The sequence below is a fragment of the Scylla paramamosain genome, chromosome 13, assembly GCF_035594125.1.
Source record: "Scylla paramamosain isolate STU-SP2022 chromosome 13, ASM3559412v1, whole genome shotgun sequence".
Classification (NCBI taxonomy): Eukaryota; Metazoa; Arthropoda; class Malacostraca; order Decapoda; family Portunidae; genus Scylla; species Scylla paramamosain.
Window position 1 is genome coordinate 26,084,200 of NC_087163.1, and position 11,716 is coordinate 26,095,915.

Sequence of the window (11,716 nt, forward strand, 5' to 3'; positions counted from 1 at the left end):
AAGTCAGTGTGGCGCGCTTATGGGTGGCGTTAGTACTCGTATGTTTCAACTCCCAGCCTGACAGATTTTTTTTTTTCTTTTTGTGTGTGTGTGTGTGTAACCACGCCGACACAGTGGCTGCCAAGGCTTACCCATGAGTTAAACCTTCTTTAGTTGGTAATGAGGAAGGCGTGGGCTCTAGCAGTGGACACCCGAAGGCAGCAGTGGGTGAAAACAAGCAAAATAAAGAAAAGTTTGGCTGTGAGAAGGTGCTAGACAGCCAGCCATAGTGACCAGGAGGCAGGAAGGTATCACCACCACCATCACCACCACAGGGAAGGTAAGGTCAGGAAGTGTTAGAATAAATTTAGGTAACGTAACGTAACTTTTTAATGAATAACTGAACAATCCACGGTTTTAATTCATTTCAACGCATCTCACCTAACCTCCAGCACAATATATCCCTGTGTCAGCCTCGTCTCGTTGCTAAAAACCGTAAAATTGAACTTAATGAAAATGTAAACAATCTGGGTCATCTCTATTTATCAGCCATTACCTATCTTATCTGTGAGTGTTTTTAACCAATACTGTCGCAAAGCGGAGCCACATGACCAAGCTTTAATATCCGCTCGTTAGATATACTTGCCATTACTTAGTTTAAGTTATGCGAGGGTTTAAATGAGTGAGAAGGGTTGGTCGTCCCCTCCACTGGCCCCCCCCATCGCCATCTTGGATAAGGCTCCCCAGCCCCCTCCGGTTCCAATAATTTTTTAAAAATTTCCTAAGTATTTTATTTCGGCTTGTAGCTAAGATTTTATGGTTTGTAAAAATATTTCGTTGTTTTTTAAGTTATTTGAGCGCATGTGTTGCGTGAAAAGTGGTGATTTTGGCGTTGTTTTTGTGTAAATAAGAGGGCCGTTTTCGGCGTATTTTTTACGGTCCCAAAACTAAATTTTTTATTTCAGCCTGTACTAGGTTCTTATTGGTTTTAAAAAATAGTTGGTGTTTTTTTAAGTATGTTGCCGTCCCGCTCAGTGAGATGCGTGCATCGTACACTTGTTTTTATTCGTGTTCAACTTCCAATAATATTGAATTTTTTTTTCGGTAATTTTTTATTTGTGCTTGTAGCTCACTTTAAATGGTTTTAGAAAATAGTTCAGATTTTTTAAAGTGTTTTCCGTTATGTTTAAGCCAGAATGGGTGGACATTTGAACGATTTTGAATGGGGTGAAGGTTCCAACAGTTTCCAGATACTTCTTTTTAAATATCTTTAATACTACTGCGTTTTGAAATGTGTTGTTATTTGTGGCATTAGTTAAAATATGTGGCAAGTCTGAATTTATAAAGCATTCCTGTCTAGCTGCGTTTTTTAGAGGGGTCATTTTCAAAATGAAATACGTACGTACGTAAATAACGCTCGCTGTGACGTCATCAACCCCCCAGCCGTGGCTCAAAAGCCCTCCCAGCCGTGACGTCATCAGAGGGGTACCTTCCCTAACTCCCTTCCAGTCCCTCCCAGTAAGTATTCAGTGTTTTTTTTCCAAGGTATTTCAAGGTGTGTGTGTGTGTGTGTGTGTGTGTGTGTGTGTGTGTGTGTGTGTGTGTGTGTTGCCTTATTTTTCGTTGTACAGATGGTGATGCAGTGTGTTGCTTTGTCTTTCGTTGTACAGATTGTTATGCAGTGTGTGTGTGTGTGTGTGTGTGTGTGTGTGTTGCCTTGTCTTACGTTGTACAGATGCTTATACAGTGTGTGTGTGTGTGTGTGTGTGTGTGTGTGTGTGTTGCCTTGTCTTTCGTTGTACAGATGCTTATGCAGTGTGTGTGTGTTGCCTTGTCTTTCGTTGTACATATGCTTATGCAGTGTGTGTGTGTGTGTGTGTGTGTGTGTGTGTTGCCTTGTCTTTCGTTTTACAAATGCTTCTGCAGTGTGTGTGTGTGTGTGTGTGTGTGTGTGTGTGTGTGTGTTGTCTTGTCTTTCGTTGTACATATGCTTATGCAGTGTGTGTGTGTGTGTGTGTGTGTGTTGCTCTGTCTTTTAGTGTACAGATGGTGATAAAATATAAATTAAACATAAGCACATAACAAACAAAAAAAAAAAGACAAAAAAAAACATTAAATCAACTCAGTCTACTTGCCTCACCCCACAGCCCAGCCTACTCCAGGGTGAGTAGTAGTAGTAATAGTAGTAGTTGTTGTTGTTGTTGTGTTTATAAAATTTTTGTTTCCTTAGAGAGAGAGAGAGAGGCAGATTTTTTCTTTAATTTTCAGTTTTCTTGTTTTAAATTCACTCAAATATTCTTAAAACATTATAGTCATTAATTAAAAGTAAATAAAACACCTAATTAATTTATTCTTTCATTTCATTCTCTTTTCCTTCCTTTTCTTCATCTTTGTTTCTTTATTTTGCTCTGTTAAATCATCCCTAACCTAACCTCACCTAACCTTTACCTAACTTAACCTAACCCAATCTAATCTTGCAGTGAGAGATGGGGAGGAGGATTTAAAAGAACATGTTTGCAGTGCGCTGTCAGCCCTCACCTGCGCCGCCTCCCCCAGTGAGCGGGTGTAGGCCTGGGAATAGAACATATGCAGACGTCTTGGCAGTGCTGTGTATGTCTGTTTGTCGATGGTCAAGAAGGAACGTAGCAAAAGTTTAAGGTCTGTTTGGGTGTTTTGTGGTCTTTGGGAGGGTGTGGCAGTGTTTGGGAGGTTGTGGTAGTGTTTCAGGGGGTGTAGCAGTGTTTGTGAGGGTGTGGCAGTGTTTGGGAGGGTGTGGCAGTGTTTGGGAAAGTGTGACAGTGTTTGGGAAGGTGTGGCAATGTTTTGGAGGGTGTGGCAGTGTTTGGCAGCGTGTAGCAGTGTTTGGGAGGGTGTAGCAGTGTTTGGGAGGGTATAGCAATGTTTGGAAAGATGTAGCAATGTTTGGGAGGGTGTGGCAGTGTTTGTGAGGGTGTACCTCTTACAACAACCTTTTTTTTTTTTTTCTTCACTCTTTCTTAATTTTTTCTAATTTTTTCACTGTTCATTATTTTTTTCACCATTTTTTCATAATTTCCCTTAATTTCTTTCAGCATTTTTCCATTTTTTCACAATTTTTTCACAATTTCTTCACCTCTTCTTATTCTCTAGTATATATGTGTCCTGACAGTAGTAGTAGTAGTAGTACTAATGTATTTCTATTTACACTTATAAATAAAAAAGTAATATATATTTTTTTGTTGTGTTAAACCACCAGATCCACCAGATCTTGCTATTACACAATTCATCCGCTGTCATGCCTCTAGATGCATGATCTGCTGGGTTATACTGTGTCTCTACAAATTTCCACTGATCTGGTGAAGTGTGATCTCTAATTGTTTCTACTCTATTTGCAACATATACATGGAATCTCTTTGCTTCATTTGCAATGTAACCAAGGACTACTTTGCTGTCTGTCCAAAATACTTCTTCCACATTATTATACTCAAGTTCTCCCTTCAAGAGTTTATGGATTCTAACTGACACCACTGCTGCTGCTAGTTCTAGTCTGGGAATTGTCATGGTTTTTAGAGGTGTGACACGTGACTTTGCCATTACTAATGCACAATGAATTCGGCCAGTCTTGCTAATTAATTTAATATATGAGCACTGGCCATATCCCTCTTGACTGGCATCTGAAAAGTGATGGAGTTCAACATTTTCTACTTCCCCAAAGTCATCAGGTTTGTAGCATCTAGGTACCTTTAACTGAGCTAGTTTGTGCAGCTCATCCTTCCATTTTATCCATTTAGGTTTGACATAATCTGGCACCTCATTATCCCATTCAACTGCATTCTTACATAATTCTTGTAAAGTTTGCTTTTCAGTCATTATGAGAGGTGACACTAGACCTAATGGATCATATATAGAGCTCACTGTTGACAGAATGCCTCCGTTCAGCTGAAATGTTTTCTGTTGAATATGCTTAAGGGATTGATATTTCCACTGCTTCATTATAACCTCTTACTTTAAGTCCATGAATTTCGAAAGAATCAGTGATTTGTTTTCCACTTATTGTGTGGATATTAAGTGACACTGTAGCCGCACCGGCTGGGCATCAATTGGCTCTCAGGTGATCTGTTTTACTGATCACACCCATCATCGTAGGGTCGAGGAAAGGCAGTTCTCCCTGACACGTTTATTGATGAGGTAGGCATGACCGTAAGAACTGCGAACAAGTTCTCGGTCTCAATTTCTTACAAAATAACATTATACACTGATATTAAACACTTTCAACATATTACAATAGTCATTAACAATACATGCAATGATCGTGGCACTATGACAATCAGTTTTTACAACAAAATTAAAGTATTTACCTCGGTCACCATCCTGCCCATCTTTGTCTGAGGGCGACTTGGCCGTGAGTGATGCCCGCAGGCGGGTTAACACCACACTAACAACAAGTGAGCATCGGCTTCGGTGCTTAATATAGCATTGAATACTGATACTTACACATATTACACGTTTTCATGCAAATAGAAAACTATTGAACATTTAACTTATAAATGCCGAGGAATAATGACATGAGGTACATACACTCTACATACAGTAACAAATATGCTGGCTGTCTGGCGGATGGGGGGAACCAGAGCTGCATCGTTACGCATCCCACGGATGTATGGGGAGTAGTAGTAGTAGTAGTAGTAGTACACACACACACACACACACACACACGTACATTTTCAGTTTGTTAGCTGCCTAAATAATATATCGTTTATTATTTATATTATTATTATTATTATTATTATTATTATTATTATTATTATTATTATTATTATTATTATTATTATTATTATTATTACACACATACACACACACCTGTAGTTCAAGAGATTAGGTTAAGTTTGCTTAAACACACACACGTTACCTAGAGAGAGAAAAAAATACGAGTAAGAAAAAAATGCTTACACTTACATTACACACACACACACACACACACACACACACACACACACACACATTTTCAGTTTGTTAACTGCCTAAATAATAAACTTTATTATTATTATTATTATTATTATTATTATTATTATTATTATTATTATTATTTCACACACACACACACACACCTGTAGTTCAAGAGATTAGGTTAAGTTTGCTTAAACACACACACACACACATTATCTAGAGAGAAAAAAAAATACGAATAAGAAAAAAATGCTTACACTTAGATTACGCACAAACAAACAAACAAACAAACAAACACACACACACACACACACACACACACACACACACTTGTAATCAAAGAGGGTACCACGGGGCTTCTTGTTCTTCCTCGCTAGCATTGGGTTGACCTTCCCAGTCCGAAAATCGAAGGAGGAAAGATCAACAGTGTCACCGAGGTAGCGGGTCAACTGGGGCTTGCTTCGGAACTTCTTGCCATTGGGGCTGAGAGAGAGAGAGAGAGAGAGAGAGAGAGAGAGAGAGAGAGAGAGAGAGAGAGTTTTGTCATTCTTTTTTAATAATTTCGTAGATTTTTGCTGTTTTGGGTTTATTTGTCAGAGAGAGAGAGAGAGAGGGAGGGAAACATAAACACAAACACACTCTTACCTGTAATAATACACATCTATTTTACCGCAAGTCAGCCCAGTTTTCCTCAGCATTTCCTCTCTTTTCCAGCCGCGCGGGAGGGCAGAACACTCAAAGCGCCTTTTTTCTATCTGCACCGACATATATATATATATATATATATATATATATATATATATATATATATATATATATATATATATATATATATATATATATATATATAACCTAAATTCTGCTGTATTTGGAAAGTGGCAGTTTTGCATAATATTTGGAATAATTACATAATATGTAATTATTCCAAATATTATGCCAAATATTATTTCTGGTAAAATTATCGTACATTCTATGTACGATAATTTTACCAGAAATACAATAATTTCAACCTGTGTAGTACGATAATATGGCCAAAACAATCTGGCAACGCTGCGCATGATAGTCTTTCAAAGGGGGCGGAAGAGAAAAGGAAAGGGGAGGAAGTGGCTGTAATCAGTGGCATGCCCAGCTTATCTTATCTTTCATCAGCAACAGCTAGACTTGGGGCGGGTGGTAAGTCTTTAAATTTTATTAATTCTACCATAACCAAGGCTTGTAATTGTAATTTAATAAATCCAAGTCCACGAGATGATAGGTGTGAGTGTCCAGACATGCTTAGAAATTAGTTACAAGTTATGAGGAGAGCCACTGAGTGGTGAGTGTGTGAGTGACTGAGTGCAGCTTCATGCCTCCATATTGCGACACTGCATATGCTTTGGCTGTGCAGGGTTCAGGGTTCTGTGCTTGGGTTGGGATGCTTAAGAATGAGGTGGCATGAGATACACAGGACTGGTATATGAGGGGCTGTGAAGGCTGTGGTGTGCTGTGGTGTGAGGGGCTGAGGCAAGGAGGAAGCCTGTGGTGTGAGGGGCTGAGGCAGGAAGGCTGTGGTGTGAGGGGCCCAGCAGGGTCTGGGTCCAGCCTCAGTTTTCCCAGTAGCCCTGTGGGAAATTTTCTCTCTCTCTCTCTCTCTCTCTCTCTCTCTCTCTCTCTCTCTCTCTCTCTCTCTCTCTCTCTCTCTCTCTCTCTCTCTCTCTCTCTCTCTCTCTCTCTCAGCTTCATGGTTCTGTTAGTATTCACACTCAGTCATCAGCTAAATGGGCATTTGAATTTTTTTTTTTTTTTATAACAATAAGTCTGTTTCCTTGGCTTAGATTTCACTGTTTCAGATTTTTTTTAATCCCGGTGGCATTACCCACCAGAATTAATAGTAGCAATGGTGACTGGAAGTTTGCCCCTAAATATGCACCTAAGCAAACATTTAGGTCTGTGAGGCTAATCACAGTAGCTGGGGAAGTTAATAATTATGGGAACTCTAATAGACTTACATTTTTGGGCAAATAATTCTTAACAACTTATGTTGAATAAGAAGTCATTAACAAATCAATTGTAATTGCAACAATTATATTTCATTGATCAAGAAAACTGTTTAGGAATTGTGGTTGAAATGTTTTCTGCTGCCTGCTACTAACAAAATAAAACTCTTGACAGGTAGGGGAAGGAGGCATGCTCTTCAGCACTTCAATTCTCGCATCAGACTGCAGCAGAAATCAGGCAGAATGAAGAAGGTTCAGAGATATGACTATTTCCTTGTACTAGATTTTGAGGCAACATGCGAAAATGAGAAAAAAATGAATCCACAGGTAAAAACTTCCTACGTTTTTGCAGGTTGTGTCTGGTGGAGATGGAAATACTTCACTCACAGTTAAGGTTCATATTTTTAGATAATGTTTGTTATAAATGTATCACAAATGTAGGTTTTAGGACAACAGGTAATTCATGGTAATTTTTGTAATTCTTGGTGAAGTTTGGCAGTCTCGTCTCACACCTGTGGTGGTCCAACGCTGCTCCTGGTCCTGGTGTCCCTGTCCCTCAGGGCCACTTGTTTGGGTGTGGTGTTGGAGGTGCAGCATCAGGCAGTGTATCCCAGCATGGAGATTTCATCAGGCACTGTTCACAGGATCTTCTCCAGTCCTGACTGAAATTTCTCCACTGGACAGCCAGTAATGCCTGTATCTTCTTTCAGAAAGGAAAGATTTTGAAGAGCTTAGGCTCCTTGTGGGTGAGGCTGGCTGCCAGCAGGGTCCTTATCTTCTGTGGGAGTCAGGTTGGCAGGTCTTTTCCCACACACTTGTGTCCAGTCCTCTCAGAAGTGTCAGTAGATAGCTGTGCTACAGTGGTCAACTCTCACATGATGAGAAGGTTAAAAAATAATAATAGATAAAAAATGAATAAATAAATGAACGATGCATTTGCACAGGATGCATTTGGTTGACCACAGAAAATCAGTATGTCGCCAAGCCTTTCATCGTAGCATTGCAGTGACCGCACATATTAAAGTTTGGTTGGCTGCCAATGTTCTTACTCAGAATGATGGGTTGTAGGTATTTCACAGCTTCAGGAATGTCTTTTTTACTAAACTCTAACTGGGCATTTTCAGGAAATCATCGAGTTTCCCGTGTTGAAGGTGAATGCCCAGACATATGAGATAGAGGACACTTTCCAGCAGTTTGTCCAGCCAGAGTATCACCCAAAGCTCACTCGCTTCTGTACTGAACTGACCTCTATAACACAGGTAATTCACACCTACCATGTATAACTCATGCCTTACCATACCACTATGCCATATCCTTCAGGACCTCATCAGCCATGGACATCCACTCTTCCCTGTCTTACATAGCTTATATCAGCTGTACTGCTGTCATTCTTCTACTTGTTAGCTGTCCATATATTTCTTGTCCTTCCTCTTCCTCTTCCTCTTCTTCCTTCATTATTCCAATCTGAGCCAAATTTTCTACACCTCTTCTCACAGAATAACATGGCTGAAAAAGTTGAACTGTCTTTTGTGCACTATTCATTTAATTGCCTGCGCTCTTTATAACTCGGGAAATGTAACTGTTTCTTTGAATGTTGACATATCCCCCTTGCTACAAAGGTTCTGTTTCCTTAATATGATTTGTATGAAGTTTATTGATTTGTGCTGCTGTTCTTACAGGAAGATGTAAACTCAGCAAAAATATTTAAGGAAGTATTTGAAGACTTCAGGCACTGGATGGAGGAGAAGGTTGGGCTGGACAAGCGGTTTCTTTTTGTGACGTGTGGAGACTGGGATCTGAAGACCATGTTACCATCTCAATGTGCCCTCCACAACATCCCTGTCCCTCCCTACTGTAAATCGTGGCTCAACATTAAGAAGGTAATATGTGCTTAGTACTTTATTATTTATTGGCAAAGTCTGGTTTTTGGGGCTTGATCAAATAATGTACCAGGATATTGTTAAAAGTTCAGTGTGATAGAAAAGAGAGTGGACATGAGTTGTTTGGTTCATCTTCAAAATACTAAGCATTCTTCCTGCACTTACTCATATCTTTGCTCACCACACAGCCAACCTTTGCAGTTTGGGCCATCCTCATCATCTGACTAGCACTCATTTCCAATCCTCATCATCTCATGTGGTAGATCACCTGTCACACAAACCTCACAAGCATTAAAGGCTACCACAGTTTAGCAGTTTTCATATTTTTTTCTTGTATGAAAGTATGCAGCACAAAATGTCCGAGTTTTATTCATTTTGTTACATTGCACAAGGGAATGATGACTGCTTTGTAAAGGATTTAGTATTGATTGCGTGTCGTTTTTCCAGTCTTATGCCATCAAGAAGGGTGACTATGTGAAGGGAATGTATCCTATGCTGGATGGACTCAATCTGCAGTATTTCGGAATCCCACACAGGGGCATCGGTGAGTGGCTGCCGGCTGATCACTGAGACACTTCCAGTCATTCTCACTCTGTCCTTGTCTCTACATCTTACAGTGTTGAGGAGAAAGCCAGTCTTATGAAAAAGAATTATTTACTTTTAATTGCTTACTTTTTGTGTGAGTGTGTATACAAGACTGTATATTTGTTCCTGTTTCAGATGACTGTAAGAACATTGTCAACATCCTAAGGGCACTTGCTGATCTGCAGTGTGAGTTTCTGCCAACATACTACACTGAATAGCAAAGGTGTGTCCTGGAGTGTGATGTGATATGATGTCAGTACAAACTGTTACACACTTTGTTTTCTGACTGCCCTAAAGGCTATAAGCTTACTGAATCATACATACATCTACTTACACTGGCAACACTTCCAGCACAATTATCTTGCTAGGAATCCTATTGCCTATGTCAGACAATAGATCACAGAAAAAAAGTACTTGATATATTACACTAATGCTGGAAACCAGTAAACACTATATATAGCAGAAAAGATGCCTGGCATTGTCTCATCTTTAGTCTCATACTGAATATGTGTAATATTTTGTGATCACGTTCAGTACTACACAGTTCCTTTGCCTGCAGCCTTCCAGATGGCCTGTGTGTATAGTAAGGACTCTTTAAGTAGGTAACCTCTTCACTGCCACATTTTTATCCCATAATCACCTTCAGGTTTATTTGCAGTCTCTTAAACAGTTTTTGTCACCAATAAGAGACAAAATGTACCTTTTATTCTCCTTATTTATTCTGTTTCCATGCAAATGCTTTTTTAATCCTGTAAATATTAACAGAGAATGATTGCAGTAATGAAAGAGCTCAGCGTAATAAGAAACAGGAATGTGAAATGAACAAAATGAGATGGTCAAGTGGTGTGACTGGAACTGAGGTGATAGTTCACTCGGCTCACAGCTGAGAGAACTAAGAGGTCTTGGGGTCAAGTGTGTGGCCAAGGCAGAGACCATTTAGGCTTCTTCCATGCAGCTTGTGTATGGAAGGCAGACTGAGGAACAGTAGTCTCATAACTTTGAACCCCACCAGGACATTTGTAGCCAGTTTTGTGTGGGACTTGACTCCTGAACCATTTGGGGAGACATTTGTTTTTGAAGATTCAGCCTCATAGTGAAAAAAAAAAAAGAAAAAAGAAAAAAAGAAAAAAAAGGGCAAAAAAATAAATTGTGATTATGTAAGCCAGGCATGGGGTATGTTGTAGAGATCTTTTATAGTCCTCTTTTATAATACCTCTCTTGTACCTTCCATTTGCTTGAGTCTTTCATTACACACAGACTCAATTCTTTACATGGGTGAGGGTGTGTACATTGCTCACAGTTCTCTTTTGTAAGACTGCTTGTACTTTCTGTTTATTTGACTTTCACTTGAGAGAACTGAGCCACTTGTTGAATCATTAAACTTTTGTTAAAGGTTATACATAACCATGAGTGTAAAAGATACCAGGAAGTGTTGATGCAGGATGTCCAATGGTGAAATTGTGAGTTATTCAGTCATTATTTCTACAAGTTTTGTGGTATTACATTATCCTGTAACGAGACAATTAGTATTGACAGACAGGTGATTTATCGATAAACATTACACTGTGATAGCATGGCTGTAATTAACGACAGATAAAATAATAGGCTACGTGACACCTTGGCTACCCAGGCAGGGAGGGTGAAGGAGCAAGGCTAGCAGCAAATCAGCTGATTGCCAGCCAGTCATTTGCAGTTTTACTCCAAGATGGTGACACTGAATATATTTAGATTGTATACTGCATGATTCTGACAGAAAAAAAACTGTTGAAAATGCTACACACTTATAGTAGGGTAGAGTGTGTGGACATGGTGTTTCTACAACGTAAACACCCGCTTGGCCCAGCTGTTGTGTCTGTCGCCCAGCCACATATGTGTATAGAACATTTTTCACTTAAAGTAACCTGTACTGTCGCCTCCAGCAATATCCACAGAAACTTGTGTTACACCCTATATCCCTGCAAAGTGAAGGCAGGAGTACTTTCTCTTCTTTTGGCTAAGGGGCCAAGAGAGTGGTGTGAAGGAGTGTGAATATGAAAGTTATGTGCCTTGTCTTGGCCACACTTTTTTATGGGGACAACATCCTTTCTGTGTATATAAATCTATGAAAAATAATAGCCATTTCCACTTCTTATTGTTACAGGATATGGATGATATATTTTCTGTCATAAACATCTTTGTGCATTAACAATAGTTTCTGATGATGATTAACAATGAAAGGAAAATGAATAATGGTAATAAAAGTTCCCTGGTATCCAGATTGGTTTTATTTGCCTGGTACAGTACAAGACTGAGGCTCTTATCATTAAACACCTGTGGCTTTCATTAGGACCATTTGTATGAAGACCACAGAGATGATTAGTCTGGTTTTAT

General features: G+C 39.4%; 1 protein-coding gene across 4 annotated transcripts; it reads left to right on the top strand.

Moving 5' to 3' along the window:
• Positions 1-15: 15 nt before the first annotated feature.
• Positions 16-11,599, top strand: LOC135106589 (ERI1 exoribonuclease 3-like). Of its 4 annotated transcripts, XM_064015839.1 has the most exons (8): positions 16-319; positions 1,423-1,497; positions 2,460-2,637; positions 7,057-7,208; positions 8,006-8,140; positions 8,561-8,761; positions 9,209-9,305; positions 9,482-11,599. In XM_064015839.1, exons 4-8 carry the CDS (start codon positions 7,125-7,127, stop codon positions 9,562-9,564), a joined length of 600 nt encoding a protein of 199 aa, XP_063871909.1. In that variant the 5' UTR covers positions 16-319; positions 1,423-1,497; positions 2,460-2,637; positions 7,057-7,124; the 3' UTR covers positions 9,565-11,599. The 4 variants fall into 4 exon arrangements, with proteins under 4 accessions (XP_063871909.1, XP_063871908.1, XP_063871910.1 ...); XM_064015838.1 differs by lacking the exons at positions 16-319; positions 1,423-1,497; positions 2,460-2,637 and adding an exon at positions 5,942-6,078; XM_064015840.1 differs by lacking the exons at positions 16-319; positions 1,423-1,497; positions 2,460-2,637 and adding an exon at positions 6,195-6,220.
• The last annotated feature ends 117 nt before the right edge of the window (positions 11,600-11,716 follow it).

Bases quoted from the DNA above. Each gene is read 5' to 3' on its own strand.
- LOC135106589 (XM_064015838.1), top strand. From the start codon at position 6,027: ATGCCCAGCTTATCTTATCTTTCATCAGCAACAGCTAGACTTGGGGCG. The intron at 7,209-8,005 runs GTAAAAACTTCC...GGGCATTTTCAG, and splicing joins AGAAAAAAATGAATCCACAG to GAAATCATCGAGTTTCCCGT. The intron at 8,141-8,560 runs GTAATTCACACC...CTGTTCTTACAG, and splicing joins AACTGACCTCTATAACACAG to GAAGATGTAAACTCAGCAAA.